Source organism: Stenella coeruleoalba (genome assembly GCF_951394435.1).
Source record: "Stenella coeruleoalba genome assembly, chromosome: 10".
NCBI lineage: Eukaryota > Metazoa > Chordata > Mammalia > Artiodactyla > Delphinidae > Stenella > Stenella coeruleoalba.
The window spans coordinates 63,288,104-63,308,793 of record NC_137156.1 but is presented as its reverse complement, the minus strand read 5'-3'; the positions used below and the strand labels follow the sequence as shown (position 1 = coordinate 63,308,793).

Here is a 20,690-nt window from a genome sequence, read left to right as displayed (position 1 = left end):
TCACAGGTAACATCAGGACCAGGCCCCATGCGGGGTTTTCTGGACTGGTGACAGGCAATGACACCATTCTAGAAAAAACCTTTCAGGTTAGACCAAAAGGGGACTGGCCTCTGTGGACCACAGTGGGCCCAGGAGTACCACAAACGCCAGTCTGGCTCAAGGAAACGTTTTCAAAGTGGGATCCTCGAAGAACCTGCATGAGAACGCCACAGACTCACTGAAGGCAGGCTCCGGGGCCCTGGCCTGGGGGCTGGGTCAGCAGGGCTGTGGTGAGGACTGGGAGTCTGCAGTCACAGCAAGCGCCCCCAAAGGTTGGACGCTCATTACATCTGAGAAAACTGGCCTAGGAATGGCACAGGATGTTGGGCAAACTGCTACTTGCCTCACAGAGCTGATTCCTAGAACCCTACTATTGACTCAGCAAAGACATTTCCTTCCTTGAATTCCTTTGGCACCGAGGCGGTTCACAGAGGAGGCAGGCTGGGAAGAGGAAGGTGACTTACTTTTTACATCCCACAAGATATCCTTCTCAGGAGGGGCGGCGAAAAGGATGTAGAGCCGGATGGTGTCAATGCCGTACTGCTCCACAACGGCCTCGGGGTCCACGCCATTGTGCTTGGATTTGCTCATTTTCTCCCAAGTCACCTCTAACTTCTCCCTCGTGTTTGCATGAACAGGAACAGAACCTAGACACCAGAAAATTGCAACAGTAGGGGATGTGTGATGCCGAATTGGTTCTGTGACAGTATATTCAATAAGAAAATACTGGGTGAGCAATTATAAGTGTCAATTTAAAGAATTCCACTAATTCATTTAACATGACTCGTTCTCTCCCTCTAGACATCATAAAAATGTTTTTGTTTTCAAATGAGTGAGGCCCACCTCCCATAACAAACCTTCCTTTTTCTCAATCACAAAACAACACAAAGTAATTTCCCTTTTTTTTTTTTTTGCGGTACGCGGGCCTCTCACTGCTGTGGCCTCTCCCGCTGCGGAGCACAGGCTCCGGACGCACAGGCTCAGCGGCCACAGCTCACGGGCCCAGCCGCTCCACGGCATGTGGGATCCTCCCGGACCGGGGCATGAACCCGCGTCCCCCGCATCGGCAGGCGGACCCTCAACCACTGCGTCACCAGGGAAGCCCAATTTCCCTTTTTTAAAAAAAGTAAATTACTTATATGCAAAAAGGAAAGTGAAAAAGGATAAGGAAGACTCGCATATTGCTCTTCTCTTTATGGATTCAGGGTCTCCTTTGGAAACTGGCAGATGACCAGTCAGGGTCTCCAAGCAGCAAAGCACCTGAGAGGTCACTTCACCTGGGGGCTAGTTCCCCCGTCCGTGTTGAAGTCACCAGAACATGATCTCGCAGCATCGAAGCCCATGCGTGGAGTTAGCTTGCTGGGCTCACAGTAAACGCGGTGTCCCGTTTTGCAGCCCTGTTCTCTGTCTCCTTTCCACCCACACACCATCGGTCCAGACGGTGTTGATGGAGGAGGCCTTCCATGGCCATGTTTGGAGGAGGTGACCTTGCTGCCAAGCTCCAGTGGCTGGGACCAGGAAGGACATCTGAGAAGGCTAAGCTTCCTTCTCAGGAATTGGAACTAAGAGACAGAAACTCTGTCTCAATGGTGTTGGGCACTGGAACCAGAAGGTCTTAAGGAGCTGGGCCAAGACATGGCTCTGCGGCTGCCAAAGGTCACTCTGTAAACTGAAATTAGGGAGAGCAGAATCCAAGCCTGGCGGAGGAAGGAGAACATGGCAGAAGAACAGAGAGGGGCAGGGAGAGGAACTGGAGGCTCAAGAAAGAGGAGAGAGGAGTGGCCTGGCGGCTTCCTACATGTTGTACTTCCTGCGGCTGGGTTTGGGCGATGTCCCCTACATCCCTGTGCGAAACCTGCCTTTGCGTGGATTTCTGTTCCTTCCAGCTAAATACTCCCTCTAACAGCAACCAAACTCACTCCCCAAGGGACCAGCGTATATACCTACAAGCCAACTCCATATTTCATGAGAGGCACACCCACTAAGTAGACAGATGCCTGCCCTTGCTGATCCACGTCCATATTCTCCCCCTGGGGGCAAGTCTGCGTGGGAAGGGAAAAGATGTTCACAACAATGCTTGACCCCGTGACATCAGAGCAAAGGGAGACTGAAGTCCTGGAAGATGTTTTATCCAAGCTGTGGTGAGGATCAGGGAACCACTGCCCCCTCTACCCCACACCCCAGTCCAGGCTGCAGCAAGCCTTTATAACACTGTTGTGAAAATTAGGAAGAAGGCATCTTTCTGGGCAGAGAAGTTGAGAAGTTAGAAAAAGGTGCCCTCTCTTGGCAGATGTGGCCCTGAGGTGTATAGTTGGGTGAGTAGCTGGATCTCGGGCCCTGCTCACCCCCTCAGCCGGTTGCCTTTGTACATTGCACAGACTGCACAGTCATACGTAGCAGCCCTGCCCATGACACAGACAGCCCTTCACCAACAGCTAAAAGTTATGTGTCCCCTGGATTTAGCTCCTTTCCCTCTGGCAAGTGTTGGAGAAACACTGCCAATTTCTGCTTCTCCAGCTTCCTTTTCTCCCAAGGACCATGGTGACCCTTCCAAACCCTGAGGAATTACTGCTTTAACTAGGTAATCCCATTGCCTGCTTCCACCTAAACCTTCTCTCTAGTGTTCGGCTTGGGAGCCTGCCTACCGTTTAAGGGGTTGTGGGGTTTACCTAATTTCATCCATTAAGCATGAGTTATTCTAATTTTAACTGCCAGAGTTTCTCACAGCCACCTCCCAATTTTCTGACACGTCATTTATTTGTATGCTGGGTGCACGTGATACACCCTCATCATGCCACCTAGAGATCTTTGAGGATGAGTGAAAACACAGGGTGGTAGGAAAAGGCTCGGGAAAGCTGGGAGAAGGGGAAGTCCAGGGGGTCAGGGGGAGGAATTCCACCAGGGGGCCCAAGTAGACTGGTGGCCCCTGACGTTCTGAAATGCCCCTCTAGACCACGTGGGGAGATGTGCCGAGAATGCCCCAGTCTTACAAGAATGTCTCTTGGGTCTGGGGGCTCCGTTCCTGAGATGGGCTGTCAAACACAGGCTAGGACAGGAGGTGATGCCAGAGTTGACTCCATGTTATATACAAAAGAAAACACTTCCAGAAACTGAACTGACACTTGAGCTGGATGGGATGGGGCTGAGGGCAGCCAGCCTCAGCCTCAGAGGGCACCAGCCCAGAGCCAGCTGAGGCTTTGAGACCATGAGGCTAAAGGGTCACTCGCCTAGATTCCTGCCCAGCCAGGGCCTGGCAGCGTTCGCCTGCTTGGTTTTCTGTGAGCACCTGGATGGGACTAGATGGGCCATTCTTACCTGTGAGATCTACTTCCTCTCGCTGTAGATACTGTCCAGATGGTAGGCGGAACGTCTGCCCCTTGACAAGGCCTTGGGCCAGCAGTTTATGAAAAGGCTCTCTGAGGAAAGATAACAAAAAAAGAAAACTGGTGGGGCAGGGATTCAAAGCATCCAGAAAACAGCAGTACAAACCTTACCAGCTGATGAGCAGAGATAACTGCCCTGCATGAAAACTGGCTGACCAATGCCACTTGTAAATCCAACTTGAACAAATGGCTCCTTACAAATAAGTGATAAGGAAATTAAGTCAAATCAGAAGAAGTTAACTACTTTCCAATGTGGCAAAGTGGAAAGAACATCAGGCCTCACGTTTGGAAGGCCTGGATCTGAATCTCTGTTCTGCTTCTCAAGGACTTTTATGAGCCCAGACAAGTCACTTACTCTGAGCATCAGTCTGCTCCTCTGTAAAATGGGGATTTAAAAAACCTGCCTCAAAGGGTTGTTTGGAGAATTAAATGAAATGACTGCATGAAGATACTTGTAAATTTTAAAGGTCTGTACAAATGTCAGTTATGCTGAGCCCGGAGTAATGAAGGGCTCAGGAGGATGTAGACAGGTTTACGTTGGGGTTTTGCTCGTTAAGATTACTCTTTCCTTAACTTTTATACAGTGCCTGCTTACATTCTTTTTAAAATTTTAAAATCGTACAAATTATATATGAATATGCCCTTTCTCTTCAAATTCAAACACCCCTGCCCCCGCCTTCCCAGGCCTATTCCCCTCTGATGAGGCAGTTACTATCAGTCCATACAGATCTATTTCCTTTTTTTTTTGGCTGCTCCAAGAGGCTTTCAGGATCTTATTTCCACAACCAGGAATTGAACTCGGGGCCCCAGCACTGAAAGCACAGAGACCTAACCAGTGGACAGCCACGGAATTCCCCAGATATATTTCATTTTTAAACATCTATCGAGCATTTTCCATATGGGTGGCTTACAATTTATTTATAGTGCCTATTTTTTTTTTTAATAGTGCCTATTTTTTTAAAAATCTGTTTTAGGGCTTCCCTGGTGGCGCAGTGGTTGAGAGTCTGCCTGCCGATGCAGGGGACACGGGGTTGTGCCCTGGTCCGGGAAGATCCCACATGCCATGGAGCAGCTGGGCCTGTGAGCCATGGCCGCTGAGCCTGTGCTCCGCAATGGGAGGGGCCGCAGCAGTGAGAGGCCCGCGTACCGCAAAAAAAAAAAAAAAAAAAAAAGCTGTTTTAGTCACACCCTTACTGGCTGAATAATGAACTATAGATGTTTTCTCTTAAGAGGACAAGAAGGGGTTGACCCTCCTACTGAAATTACTTTGTCTCAGATTTGAAATTGTTACTCAGTTTTGAAGCATGTGAGCAAGAGCTATTCCAAACTCCAAGTATTTGTGGAAACCTCTGCTGAGAGCATGTGCCGTATTTCACTCTTACAAAGCAGAAGGTAGGAACGTCTGAATGAGGGGACAGATTGATGTTTTCCACCAATATCACCCCCACCATGACGAGCCTATCGATGTACAAACCCTCGGGTGCTTCAAGCTCACTTACATGGAATGGCTTTTATTTAGAGGCTCAAAAACCCAATAACCTCAAAGAGGCCAAGCCGACCACAAACCCAGCTCTAGTGATGGAGGTAGAGGGCGCTGTCTTTGTTAATTTAACAGGATCTCATTTCACACTCGAGGCTCATGTAGATGAACCCTGATACAAGGTAAGGCCTCTGGACAGGCCTCTGATTTGTACACTGTGCAGCCCCTGTCACAGCAGCTGTGTGGACAGAGGCAGTTTAAAGGAAACTTTCTAGTGGATTCAGAGGGACAAAGTGGAACAAAGAGGCTTACTGGGAAAAAGATGAAGGTCAGCTAGAAAAAAAGGACTCCTGCCCTTCGTATTTTAAAATCTTGTTATGAGCGTATGTATGTATGCATGTGTGCATGTGTGAGTTTGGTGGTATGTGTGTGTGTGTGGGGGTATTTTCCAACGTGGAAAAGACCCATATATTTGACATCAAATGGAAATGTAACACGTATTTTTGAAGCCTCAAATTATTCAGTGTCACAGGGCCCATCCAGCATGGTACTGTGTTAATTTGGAAGAAATTTCACATGTGCATACGCATAAAAATAGTCACCCCATTGTTCCGGCTCTAAGATCTATCTTAATAATAACCTCTTTTGAGTCATAAAACTGCCTTCCTTCCACCTCCAAGAAATTCCACCAGCAATGTCACCATTGGCAGAATGACATCCTTTTGTGCCACATCCCAGCAAGATTCCCAGAAAATGTGAGTGATGGAAAGATATGAAAAATGATTTAAAAATACAATGCACTTGGATCTCATGATGCATTTTAATACAGAAGCACCTTGAAGGGGGAGCAATGGTGTCTGGGGTCCCTGTTTCTCAGGAACACTGGCACAGACTCCGCGGGAACCTTGTGTCCTCGGGCCACATGAGCCGTATCCAGGGTAGGTTGGGGTTTTGATGCCCGAGGACCCAGATCGGCATTTTCCTCAGGAAGCTCAGGGAATTGTACCCACAGACCAAGCATGCAGTTCTCTACCATCAGTCCCATCTACCTTCCTGGCCTCTCCTCTCACATCTAAATGCCCCTGCTCCTCACAGAGGTCACAAGGACACTTGACCATTCCCAGAATGTGCTGTGCTTCCTAGGATTCAGCAGGAATGCCCACCTCAGCCTGGGTTCCTGGGGAAACCTGGACCCAACCTTTACCACTGAGCTCAGGCATCCCCTTCTCCGGTGGCTGTCCCTGTACCCTGCACACAGTCCCCTTCACGCAGCTCCGAACCCTCCTTTGTGCCCTGCCACGTCCAGCACACCCTGCCGTGAAGAGCATGACCAGGTTGCCCTGTGATTACAACATAAATACCCGTCCGCCCCCCGCCCTACCCCCACCGTGGCAAGGAGCATTCTCTTGTCCTTCCCTCTATCCCCAGCGCTTAGCACTGTACTCAACAGACAACATGCTCTTTAAACATGTTCAAAACATGGATGGATGGATGAACAAATGCGAATGAACAGACAGATGGCGGGATGGAAGGAGGAAGACACGGGATGTTTGGGGCTGCCAGCTCCTGAAGCCATCTTTGCCTTCTATCCAATCTGAGGTGGCACCTGGATTTTAACCTCATTACAGAAACAATACAACACAGTTTTAAAACAGAAGGAGAAAATTGTATGGCTACGTTTCATTGGGCAGATGAAGAGACTGATTACAAAGCAAACTGCACAAGTGTTCTACACAGAAGGGATGCCTCCCCAACCCGCAGTGGCCATCAGTGGCTCGACGGGACTGATTTCTCACACGCCCAGGATGCACGTTTTTGAGCACTAGCTTATCTTTCAAGAATCTTCCTCAAATAATTTTACATGCTGCTGCCTAACACAAAAGAGACAGACTGCAACCTTGTCCCTGCTGTGCTCAGTGGCAGGAGGATGAATTTGCTGTTACCGTCTTAGGCTCTAGTGTCCCTGTACCAGTTTTTGAGGTTTTTCCTCTCTTTTCTCACTTTGAGTACATGGCTTTGGTCACTCTCAAGAGAAAGAAAAAAGATGTCTTTGGGATGGAAGGAGGGAGGGAATAATCTGGATCCCAAAGATAAAAGACCAGTAGGATGATCAAAATCAGTAGCGTTAAGCCTCCAGAAGGGGCGGGGTCAGAAACAAGGAGCTTGTTCTCCAGTCTTGCAGGTTATCAAGTGGCGCAATGCTTCCCCCTTCTGGGAATGGACAGAATTGCAACCTGCTGGAATCTTGACCCTAACTCTAGCCTTTCCGCCTAAGGCTGCACTTCTCAGACCTCATCTTTTACAACTCTCTCTTCTTTTGTTTTTTGTTTTTTTGTTTTTGTTTTTGTTTTTGTTTGCGGTATGTGGGCCTCTCACTGTTGTGACCTTTCCCGTTGCGGAGCACAGGCTCCGGACGCACAGGCTCAACGGCCATGGCTCACGGGCCCAGCTGCTCTGCAGCATGTGGGATCTTCCCAGACCGGGGCACGAACCCGTGTCCCGAACCCGTGTCCCCTGCATCGGCAGGCGGACTCTCAACCACTGCGCCACCAGGGAAGCCCACAACTCTCTCTTTTTTAAAAGTAAACTTTTAAATGAGGTAAAGCACACATACTGAAAAGCATATAATTCCTACGGGTAAAACTTGAGGAATTTTCACAACATAAACACACCTGTGTAACCAGTACCCAGGTCAAAGATCAGAATGTGACCTACTTTCTGAAGGCCCCCTCCTCCCACTTCTAGGCAACACCTCCCCACCATGGGCACCACCAGCCTGGCTGCTAACACCATAGATCAGTTCTGCCTGTTTCAAAACCACTTCTAAGCCTTTCAGAATGAGGGATCTCAGGGGAGCGTCCACACGGGAGGCCTTCTCCAGAATGGCAGGCGTACCCTTCTCACACAGCAGCACACCCAAAACAAGGCCTGCCAGTTAAACGAATAAATCTTAATTTCCAAAAGTTAGCAACAACACAACTTGATAGCTGAGGCTCATCTGGGCTACCTTCTTCTTCCAAGGCTGAAGCACTACAGGGCTGGCTGCAAGTGTCATCTAGTGTAGGGATGGCAAGACTGCCCCAGTGCCCCGCCCGCCCCATCACTGATCCATGGCAGCACTTCCTGGTGGACTCAGGCCGAGGCTCAGAATTCTTGGTATCACGTCCTCAGAAAGCAGAGTTACGCCGTGAAATCTATCATTTATTTATTCGGCAGGTATTTATTGAGTGCTGACTATGATTCCGTCACTGAGCCAGGCATTGGGGATGTCATGGTGGGCAAATCAATTACTGCCCTCAGGGAGCCAGCCTGTCTGCTATCACTGAACCAAACCAATGCCTGATCACCTCAGAGCTGGGAAGGAGGAACAGAGAGTCCAGTCAGATCTGAAGATCAACTCCCGCCACATCAAGTCCAAACTGCCGGCTTGGCCATCGGACTTCTATCCCTCCCTTTTCGCTTCCTTTGCTCTTTCTACATGTTGCCCATATGCGTTTCCATGTCCTCACTCACACACTGTTCCCTGAAGTGCTATCAAAACTGCCCATTTGTCAAAACTCTACTCCCCCTTCCAGGCTTGACTCAAATGCCACCTCCACTGTGAAGGCATCTCAGGCCCTCCTGGTCAGAATTAGTTGCTCTTTCCTAGGTGTGCCCAGTGTTGTGCCTGTGACGGCATTGGGCAGATACTACATGTTACTGTGTATTCAGGTGAGTTGCATTGCTGCCTGTCTTCCTCCTGAGAGGGAGGAGGAGGAAGAGGAGGAGCCGTGAAGACCCCTCCCAGCACCAGTTCATAGTAGATGCTCAATTAATGAAACTGGTTTGAAATGAATGAATAAATAAATCTGCCAGCAGCAGAGGGGGGGACAATGTGGAGGGGACAAGAGATGAAGGAAGAAAGGGGATGAAGAGTGAGCACTCGACGCTATGGCTTCCAGGTGGGGCCAGAACCTTTTTGCAGACAGAGGCACACTCAAAGATTTCAAACTCTTTCTATTTCAAGCCCTTGGGAAGATCAGCAGGGAATGAGAGTGAGAGAGAGAGAGAGAAATTCTACAGTGGGGAGGGGCGCTTCCCAGGTCCTGGAATCCTGCTCACCCCCCAGTGATTCTCCCTCCACTCTTCCAGGGCCAAAGGGCTCTGGGAAGCTGGTTCTTATTCTATCCATCCTCAGGTGTAGTTTGGCCCAGAAAGAGGAGTCACATTTGTATTTGAGCGGCAACTGGGTACAGAGCCCTCTGAAATTAATCAAAGAGCTTACAGTAAAATGGGCGGCCCAAGACATGGTCATAAATCGCCACCACCACAAGGAGGAGGCATGAAGTGTGATATAGAGAAGCACGGTACATGGGAATGGGGGACAAGGGGACATCAAGGGCCCTGCTAGACTTCGAGTCTAGTCCTTCTGGAGCAGAGATGACACCACATTGCCAGGTTCATTACTCAGATTCATAACAATGTAACTAATGTATTTTCTATTTGTTCATTCATTCATTCATTCAACAAATGGTACCTGGGAACAAACCTGTATAAGCAAACAAGTTATTCACGCATCATAATGACTGTGTATAGCAGGGAGCTTTAGAAGAAAATGAAGAGTGAATGTTTTTAAAGTCTGGGAACAACTTCTCCACTGGGTTAAGATGATGGCCACGCCTGGGCACCCAAGCTTCTACTTTCCTCCATTTGAAGGTAAAAGGAGGCATTTCCAGCAAGGTCAGGAGTGCAAACGGCACTTTCTCTTGTAGGTGGTACCCTCCTCCACTTTGGGTGGGTCATGCTGCTGGTGCCCGCAAGGGACCAACATGACCAGGCCATGTACCTGGGTCCCAGACCCCTCCGAAGGAGCCCGGGGACACCTGTCCAGCCAAGCTATGTCCCAGGGACCCACCCGCCCACCATCTCCCTGGTCACTGCTCCCACCCACTCTAGCTCCTGGGCCTTTCTCAACAGCCCTCCTCCAAGCTTCCCTCTGAAGGGAAAACTGGACAACAAATACACAAACCGGGGAACAGGGGGGTGGACAGTATTAATGCACTTTCGTCTTGTTTGAATTTTTTTAAACATGCATTTGTCCTTCTACGATATTTATTTACTTATTTATTTAGCTAGTTATTTTTCAAGAGAAGGAAGGATTTATCATTACTGGCAGCAAGTAAGGAGAACACCGGGGATCTTTCCCAAAGCAGCGTCTCCCTGAACAGCAAAATTGGGAAGTTTTTTTTTTTTCGGACGCACAGGCTCAACAGCCATGGCTCACGGGCCCAGCCGCTCCGCGCGGCATGTGGGATCTTCCCGGACCGGGGCACAAACCCGTGTCCCCTGCATCGGCAGGCGGACTCTCAACCACTGCGCCACCAGGGAAGCCCGGGAAGTTTTAAGCTAAGGGTACATGCATATTCATGACTTCTGTGATTTTTAAAATAAATTAAATTAAAAACAAGAAGAAGAAAGTGAAAAGTCTGTAACTGTAAACCACCAACAAACCCCTTCTGACTCTGAAGCCATTAAAGGTAGAGGCGTTCTGCAGGGCATCTGCCTTGAGGAAGGCCTAGATGGTTTCACTTTCATGAATACAAATTTGTGCTCTTTGCTGAGCCAGCTTTCTTCTCACTCCTTCAATACCACCCCTAGAGATGGATTACCTTTTTTTGTACCACAGCACAGCTATATGCAATCAGAATGATGAAAAGGGACGGAATCTTCAGTTTCCTTGATAGTTTGGACTGCACTAATTCAGAAATTACAATGAATACCTGCTGGTCATTGAAAGGCACCTTTGTTCAAGGAAGGAAAGAAGGAAGCAAGGGAGGGTGGGTGTGAGGAAGGGAGGGAGGGAGGAAGGTCACTAATTCTTAGGATTAACAAGGAATTTCAGAACATAGATAGGCTATTTTAAGCACCCTTGTAAAACTCACTGCATAAAGGAATGCATTAACGAAGATGGGCTAAAAGAATCTCAGGATCCATCAGAGCCCTAACTAGTCACTGCAGACGACATTTCCCTACTTAAGAAGACCTGGAGAGCCTGCTACCCACTCTCCTGCCTGGTCAGGCGGCTACTATAGATCTGAAAAGAAGAAAACAGAAAGCCATGGATCTCTGAAAATAGTTTCTAACTGGGATTTTTCAGACTAAGTTCACCTTGCTCTTCATCCCTGCCCTGAGTCTAGGACCATCATGTTCACATAATTAGCCCGTTTCTAAGTATCAAGACATGGCTCATCTTAAAATATCACGGTTTCCATTTCCTAGCAGCCAGCCAGGGGCATGGAAGGAAGCCTTAGCCTTACGGCGAGACTCAAGTAAGGCTTTTCTTCTCTTCCTTTGCCTTTTCCCAATAGCTCCATTTCTGGTGTGATCAGAAAAAGTTCCCCGGACCACGGATGGGGGCCTGCTGAGCTCTCAATGGTCAGCAGGTGGCTGTTAGCACGGGAGCAGCAGCTTCCGACACCCCCCGCTCTTTATTGTTTGCGAACTGCAGGGAGAAAGTCGATTCAGGGAATTTAGTGTCTGAGTTGTATGAAAGAGCAAGAACAAAAACTGACAAGATTCCGTGTTACAGCTGTCTCTCACAAAGGGGGAGAAAAGGCTTCCTGATCCCAGTTCAGTGGAGATGAACAGAGACACGTACCCCCACCGAGCGTGCCCCTCTGTGCCTTCCAGCATCCTGGTGACGAGCAGCCAAGACTGGTGCCAACCTCATACTCACACTGGCAGGCCCAGTGCACTTCCCTGCTTCAGAATATAAACTGTAAACGACTTTGCTTTATTTTCTGTTATAAAGTTACATAATCATTGGATAACATCTGGAAAAAAATCCATTAAAAAATAATAAAATCATCAATAAGCTCATCATCCAGAGAAAAATAGTGTTAGCACGCTGACATAATTTTTTCTAGTCTTTTCTCTTGCTTTGGGTATGTGTATTGGTATGTGTGTACATATAAAGACAGAGATAATCAAACTATCTACAATTTTCTATCTTGCTTTTTTCACTTCTCATTACTAAGATGTATTTCTCCATGTTATTCAACATTCTTTGTACAAGAATCCTCCCTAAGATGGGGTATACTTTGCCCTTTCTCAGCATTTTGGAGCAGTTAGGTTCAGGGTATTTAGCTACTTGAAGTAATACAGGAACGCTTTGCTGTATAAGTTTGCATTTCTGATTATTTCTTTAGGATAGATTTCTAGAAGTGCAAATAGTGTCCAAAAGTGTGACTATTTTTAAAGCTCTCACTATATACTGCCAAAATGCTTTTCATGAAGCCTGTTCGCAATTGCCTTGTAGTATATGAGAGAGCTGTTCTCATTGGGATGCTATACGGAAAACAGTACCTCACTGCTGTTTATTTTGTATTCCTTTTGCTGCTAGAGAGATAAACATTTTATAGTATGTTTATTGGTCACTTGTATTTCTCCTTTTGCAAATTTCCTGTTGACATCAATTCCAGCTTAATCATTAACCTGGTGTTTCAGACACAAAATAAAGGCACTCGCTGTCCCATGTGATGGCATACCCAACCCAGAGGCCAGTTTCTTATAAAGGGTAAAGAGACCTTCTGAAAGTTCAAACTGCAGACCTAAATGTACCAGTGATGAAAGAAAGGGCCAGGGCTCTTTTAGGAACTAGGAAGATAATTAAATCTACATAAACCTTTACTTTTATATTGATATTTGAAGACATTTAACCAGAATCATAGAGTGAAAAGAGGGCTCAGAGGTGACTGAATCCCTAACCTATGAGGCCACTGAGAACCAAAGGGGTTAGGTCTCTTGTCCACACCGCTAATTACAGGCCCATGTGATCTCGGGACAGAGGTTTTTTGGACTCCCAGTCCAGAGCTACTACTTGAGACAGTGGCCACGTGGCTGAGAAATGAAAACAAAAGTGAACAGTTGTAGTCTCAAATCCCTTCTGAAATGACAACGCTAATCAAAAAGAATACAGAAATGGACATGAAATTCCAATTTATACACATTTCAGGAAAAATAGCTAATAAACAGAGAGAAATACACACATAAGGTTGACAGGTTTCAAAATTTCCTCTTAGGCCAGCTTGATAAAATTGTTTGGAGGCTTTAAAAAATGTTTAATCAGAGAGTTCTGAATTACTCATCACAGAAAGTAGATGATTTTCATTTCATCTGAGGCCAAGTGGTTTACCAAAACACCTCTGATAAACAGGTAACACTCAGAAATAGTTTTCAGAGGCTATTGTTGCCCTGATGTAATGTAACAGGAGTAATTCTGACAACTGTGCTGAGAAACAGAAATAAGATGACTTTCTGCACCTTCCTCAAAAAAGTCAGCCTTCTAAATACTTAAAATAAATCTCCCTCTTTTTGGGGGGTGGGAGGGCATGGAATAGAACATACCATCTTGTGAAGAATTAAAAAAATATATTGCCTAGGTCTATTTCCATTTATACCATACAGCTGTCCCTTAAAGTTGATGGTAAGGCACATACCAGGTGGCCCTTGAGGATTTGCAAATTAGAAATTTATCTGAACAGAAACAAGTCACATCCAAAACTGTATTTTAAATTATGTCGGAATGCTACAAACATTTTTCCTCCTTGACTATAGTTTTAAAACACTGTAAAGAAATCAGAAAAGTAGCCAGGGCCTGTCCTACACCTTAAATTAGTGAGCCGTTGAATAATTTATTTACTCATTCATTACTTCTACAAATAATTGTTCCAAAGCTGAGAAATGTGCCCTACTGTTAAGGAGCCAGAAGCCATTTATGGTCTTTGTTTCTAGACCTACATGAGAAGGAAATATTTCTCATGTTGTATTTGGCCTTTGAACTAAATCTCTCTCTATCCAACTCTCCTTATCCCAAGAAGAACATTTCCTTTGAACAACATAAACTTTTATCTGTTTATATCAAGGGGTTAACCTCAACTTATTTAAACAAATATTCACTGAGAATATATAATGTCCATGAGACTGTGATAGTAACAGAACACAGTTTCCATCCTCCAGGGTAATCTTTATCTAGTGAGGTAATGAAGTTTCCGTAGAGAAAATGCAAGGCAGAATGGTAAATTCTATAATCCAAGTTACAAACATTTTAACGACAGTCAGCCCTCTTTATCTGTGGGTTCCACACTCGTGGATTCAACAAACCGTAGATCAAAAATATTCAAAGAAAAGAAAAATTCCAGAAAGTTCCCAAAAGCAAACTTGAATTTGGTACACCCAGGCAACTATTTACATAGCATTTACACCGTATTAGGTATTATAAGTTATCTAGAAATGACTTAAAACATTCAGGAGAATGAGTGTAAGTTATATGCAAATACTACACCGTTTGGTATGAAGGATTTGAGCATCCTCAGATTTTGGTATCTTCGGGGGTCCTGGGATTAATCCCCTATGGATACCAAGGGATGACTGTAATTTATTTCTCTGAAGATTAACACTGTTAATGTGTTTAGTCCTTCTGATGCAGATGGGTTAATTTTTACACATGAAGGTCTCTGGGACTAATGAGAAGAAATTATTTTAAGCATTTAATTTATATCCTAAATTAGCTTTCTGTAGACTTTTAATCCATGTATGCATGCACAGAATGAGGGAGCAGGTCTGAGCATGGGGTGAAAAGGGACGGAGCTTTCAAGGTACTTCATTTTAATGAAACTGGATTTTAGTCTGCATTACAGAGGTTCCAGAAGTAATATATTTTTTAAGGATCAAAAATTTAAAAATACATATTCTTTGACCCAGCATTCTCCAGTGTCAGGACTTGAACCTACAGATATGATCCCAAATGCCTGCTAAGCATATAGATAAAGAGCATCATTGGACTTTTTTTTTTTTTAATAGCAATTAGAAAATTAGGTGACTGCTTAAATAAATTATGGTATATCCACATGACAGAATACTATGCATAAATTGTAAATGCTGATGTAGAACGACCACTGAGATATATTATATCAAAAATGTAAAAGGCATATATATATATATATGTAACATTTAAAAATGAATATATCAATAGAAATATGGAGATATGCAAAATATTTTTCTGGAAGAAATCAAAAGAAATTTAACAGGTTGAGGAGGTGGGTAGAGGGTGGGATGCAGAGAGGGAGATTTCAATGTTCACTTTCTGTGCTGTTAAATTTTTAAATTTTAACCTTAGATGTATTACTTTTTCATTACTTAATTTTTAAATTGTTAACATGAAGTTATCTGGACAAGGAGATAACCAGATTTTCCCCCCCTTTTCTTCTCTGCAACTAAAAAATATTCTAAAGGTTGTTGTATTAAAAAAACAAAACACAGCAAAAACTGAAAAAAAATCCCAGGAACTATGCTCCAGGCAGTATGGAAGACAAGAGAGCCTGAATCATTGTCCTGATGAAAAACAAGTAAAAAAGTCAGATAAGATATAAAACATGTATAAAATGTTTTAACTGTGTTATTGAGCTGGCAAACTCTAAGAAATGAGGTTGAAATAAATGTATTTTTAGATAAATAATAATAGATGGACCTTCACTAAAAAACATGAGATATATTTCAGTATAAGGGAGAGTATGTATTTCAGATAAAAGGGAAATGATTTCAGATGTTAAAGTCAGAGATGCAAGTAGGAAGAGAAAAAAGATATTAGTAAGTATGTTGATCCAATGCAATTACAGTTGAACTCCCAGTAGATAATCTCTGTGGAATTTGACAAGCTAAATCTGAAATTATATGGAAGAACAAAGGTCCAATTATAGTCAAAAAACAAATAGACTAATGGACAAAATAAAGACCCTATAAATAGGCCCTTGCATATATATGAAAACTGGATTTATAATGGAGAGGGCACTGCAGATCAGTGGGGAAATGGATGGACTGTTCCATTAAAGGTACTGAGACACTAAGAGCAGTAGCCATAAAGGAAAAGATTATTAAAATGTACTACATTAAATTAAGAGTTTCTATTCATCATTAGTGGCAGGGCACGAATAAAGACACAGATGTAGAGAACGGACTTGAGGACCACGGGGTGGGGGGCGGGGGAGAGCTGGGATGAAGTGAGAGAATAGCACTGTCATATATACACTACCAAATGTAAAACGCATGGCTAGTGGGAAACTGCTGCATAGCACAGGGAAATCAGCTCGATGCTCTGTGACGACCTAGAGGGGTGGGATAGGGAGGGTGGGAGGGAGGCTCAAGAGGGAGGGCATACGGGGATATATGTATACATATAGCTGATTCACTTTGTTGTACAGAAGAAACTAACAACATTGTAAAGCAGTTATACTCCAATAAAGATATAAAAAGATACATGAAATCCATGTGTGACATGAAAAAAAAAAAGAGCACAATAATTATTAAAGAAAAAAAAAGTTTCTGTTCATCAAAAGACACCATAAAAATAAGACAAGCCAAAAACCGGGAAAAAATATTGCAATACATATAGCTGATAAAGGATTAGCATCCAGAATATTTATAGAACTCCTACAATTGATAAAAAACAACCCAGAAGAAATAAGGGCAAAGGACACAAATAGGGATTTAACAGAAGAGGAAACACAGAAGTCCATAAACATAATAAAAATATGCTAAACTTCATTAAGTAAGCAGTGTCTTTAAATTCAAATTTAACTCACAAAGTGATCCATTATATAACCACAAGTTTGACAAAATTTTAAAAGTTAGATAATACAGTCAGCCCTCTGTGATTATGATCCAAGGTTGGTTGAATCCAAGGATGTGGAACCCATGGATAAGGAGGGCAGACTATGAGAATTGTGCATCTACAGATTTTGGTATCTGTGGTGGGTCCTGGAACCCATCCCCCGCAGATACACAGGGATGGCTGTACTATACGTTGTAATGATGAAGATCTTGAGTGATAGGACCCTCACCTCTGTTGGTGCCAGTGTAGGTTTATGTAACCAACTTGGAAAACGGTCTGGCATTTCTTAGTGAAGCTGAACATGTGGTTACCCTAATCCTACTCCAGGTACACATCCTAGAGAACTGTTAACACGCGTATGTCAGGAAACGTACCGGGATGCTTACGGCAGTTTTGTTCTTAATTGCACAAAACAGCCCAAGGACCATTAATGGTGATATAGACATAAACTGAGCTCTGTATTAGAAATCCCATTCCATGTAATGGAATACCAGATAGCAGTGAATCACGAATGAAACAGAACTCCATGCAGGAACATGGATGAATCCCCAAAAATGCTGAGCAAGAGAAGCAAGAGAGAATACATGAAATATGATTCTACTTATACAAAGTTCAAACACAGAAAACTAAACAACACATACTGTTTAAAAATATATAAAGAAGTATGGGCTTCCCTGGTGGCGCAGTGGTTGAGAATCTGCCTGCTAATGCAGGGGACACGGGTTTGAGCCCTGGTCTGGGAAGATCCCACATGGCACGGAGCAACTAGACCCGTGAGCCACAACTACTGAGCCTGCGCGTCTGGAGCCTGTGCTCCGCAACAAGAGAGGCCACGATAGTGAGAGGCCCGCGCACCGCGATGAAGAGTGGCCCCCGCTCGCCGCAACTAGAGAAAGCCCTCGCACAGAAACGAAGACCCAACACAGCCAAAAATAAATAAATAAATATATATATATATATATAAAGAAGTAATACATTTAAGAAAAGCAAGAAAATGATAATTCAAGATTCAGGATAGGGATTGTATGGGGGAGGGGTGGGTGGTGTAGGAAGGGGGATGATCTGATTAGTGAGGGCTCCCTGGGTAATCTAAGGACCTGTAATACTCTATATCCTAATCTGAGGAGGGGGTGCATGGATGTTCATTTTATTTTTTAAATTGTATAATACATTAAATACATATTATATAATATATATATTATATATACATATATATGATACATTTCATGGGAAAAAAGCACACACACACATCTTTCTGAACATGATGGGCAATATATTATAGTCCAACAAGAAAAGAATTTATCAATGGATTTACAATGTGATCCCTAGTTTTTAATCCATTTTATCAGAATGACATATTGAGACAGGATTCAGTCAAGCTTGGAAACATAGCTTACACCAAGGGACCATATGATAAACACTACCTCACATGAGAAGCTATAAAAAGCTGTGTGACATTATGAACCACTCTTCTCTGCCTCACAAGCGAAAATCTCAACTACTTAACTCAGTTCAACAGAGAAAAGCTGAAGGGAAGATCCTATGCAAGCAGGCAAACACCACGGGCTAGAACTGACTAAGCAACATAAATGGACTTCCAGTGGTTAAGGCTGACAATGACCTCTAAAGTATGCTTGAAAAACAGAGTTCTTCTGCCACATATATTTACCTTGCTTCAGAAGAACCAACACCTGCCTTCAGTTGCTGTTCAAGGAACTGAATTCTTTTGCAAAGCAGTATAAATGCTCACCTGTGCTTGACCATTTTTTGATCATGGCAAAAATGACTAAAGAATCTTGCATAGAACAAGTGCATGACAGCATGTTCTTTCCCTCCAATGTACAAATCCACAGGCATCCAGTAATCTGCCAACGCTGTGCTGAAAGGGCTGGGAGGAAAAGAGATGGTCATTTATAAAAAAAACCCTGCTTTGTCACAATTGCATAAATTAGACCAATCATAATTTGCATATTCCCTGAAATAAATTATGTCAGAGAAAAACAGTGATTTTCTTATTAAAATATAATGAGAGAAGCTTATATAACAAAGGAGAAAAATGTCAGAGCAGTGTTAATTTATGAAATTTATAAAAACTGTTTCAGAAGCCATATTGACATATTTTAACAAATGTGATTTTCATATATAATGAGGACAAAAGGAAAACATACCAGCAAAAAGTGTATTTCTGAACAATGCATATTTGACTATCTGGATTTATTTTAATTTTTATTACCATAGACAATCAAGATTTTTGAGTTCTTACCAATAGAGGGCAATATGGCACGTACAATGGAGACTCTCATGCAGACACTAAAAGTTCATTTTAAGACAGAAATTCATTTGCCTTCCTAGTGCATTAAGAAATGACATGCATGTCATTTCTTCACACACTAGAAAGGGGAAATAAAGTACACAAGTCCAAGTCTAGAATTAGTACTTTTCCATGCAGATTTGTGCACATGTGAGAGGGTGTCCAGTTTGTCTGGTGATTGTTAGAGAGTTGGACCACTATTGTATGTTGCTAATAATCATCGACTGTAGTCCCAAAAATGCCTTGTGAAAATGTTATGCCCTATGTAACAGCAGAGTAACATAAAATTACATTTTATAAACCAAAAAATAAATAAATAAATAAAACAGAAATTCAATCTTATTTTTAGAGCAGCCTCAAAATGCAGATAGTCAGCAAGAGCCTGCATATGCTTCCTGAATGCACTGAGCATACTTGGAGTAATTAACATGAAACAGCCTAGTTCTGTCACCTAATAGATACTTTTTAGTCAAGAGAGGTCCTAAAAGAAAGGCTTCCTCACTGGAGGCATCGTTCCCTAGTCCTAATGGATGCTAGGGAGGAAAAGAAATGCCACTCACTTTATTTTCTGTGTGTGTGTGTGTGTGTGTGTGTGTGTGTGTGTGTATATGTGTACACTGTGTGTGTATACACTCCGTGTGTGTGCACACTCCGTGTGTGTGTACACTCCGTGTGTGTGTACACTCTGTGTGTGTGTGTGTACACTGTGTGTATGTGTGTGTGTATACACTCCATGGTTTCACATATATGTGAATTCTCTTCCCCACACCTCAAGGTACTTTTTTTCCCTGGCGCTCAGCAGGTGGGTCTGGCCAAACACCATGTGTTTGCCTTAAGGCAGCTTGTTTTTCTCTCCTCCAGTTACTATGCCAGAATTCTGATAAAATTTTAAATAATGTTTCTTTGTGAAAAATGCTTCCCCAGAGAAATCTAACTGTTCATGCAGGTGACAGAAAAGCAAGGGAAGTCAAGAATGGTACTCGGCCTGAAAGTAAGTTTGAAATAAATTGAGCAGTGAGATGGGATCTATGATCTTTCCTGGAAACCACCTAGTGAGAATGCAAGCCAGCATGGAAATAAACAGCAGCATTTTACAAAGGAAATGATGTGATACGTGGTATTCCCAAACTGGGGGCTGTGAAGGTCTCGGGACATACCTCTCACCAGCTAAGGGTCCCATCATTAAATTGGAGTCTCATCTGTAAGAAGGTTTTCCCTTGAAGCATTCTGAGAGGTGGAGAGCCTGATTTCCCTTGCATTCTAAGGCAGCTCTTCCTAACTGGAAGTCACCAAAAGCCCCTTCTAGAAGGAAGACCCAGAAGAGGGGCCCCTCTGTGGGTTAGCCGGGGCTGCCCTGGTGGTTCCCAGCCACAGCAGTCGCCCTGTATCCTTTCTTGCCTCTGCCAGCTACTATTTACTCCGGATCCTGCTCATTCTGCACAGCCTCGACTCAAATCACAGATCCGCAGGACTGCAGGGCAGGCAGGAGCGCCTGTCTCCCTGGAAATATATTATCTTACAACCAACGAAGGAAATGGGGGCATTTTCATACGTGGACTATGGGGTTTCAGTATAATTGTTCTCCCATGGACAAGAGCAAGCTGGCAAGGTCTTTGAAGCACAGTGTCTGTGGTTTTCCTGTGCTCTGTACCAGTTTTCTTTTGTTCTCATTTCCTTCTTTACCTATCTACCTACTGCTCTCTTTCCCTTATTTATTTATTTTTGTCAAAGAAGCACATGCACATAGCTGAAAAAAATCAAATAGTACCAAAAGCTTTATAATTAAAACAGTGGTCTCCAGCCCCATTCCTTCACTAACCTCCCTCCCAC

The 20,690-nt window shown here is 43.9% G+C and overlaps 1 protein-coding gene across 8 annotated transcripts in view; it reads right to left on the bottom strand.

Moving 5' to 3' along the window:
- LARS2 (leucyl-tRNA synthetase 2, mitochondrial) overlaps window positions 1-20,690 on the bottom strand; it is a 278,070-nt gene that overhangs the window by 28,615 nt on the left and 228,765 nt on the right. For 7 of the 8 annotated variants that reach the window (XM_079934198.1, XM_079934197.1, XM_079934196.1 and 4 more), the window contains 3 exons: window positions 18,300-18,437; window positions 3,355-3,455; window positions 504-686 (listed from right to left, as the gene is read on the bottom strand). In XM_079934198.1, coding sequence (XP_079790324.1) covers window positions 504-686; window positions 3,355-3,455; window positions 18,300-18,437 — 422 coding nt within the window. The remainder of the gene's footprint in view (window positions 1-503; window positions 687-3,354; window positions 3,456-18,299; window positions 18,438-20,690) is intronic. The other variant, XM_079934201.1, reaches the window with a different exon arrangement.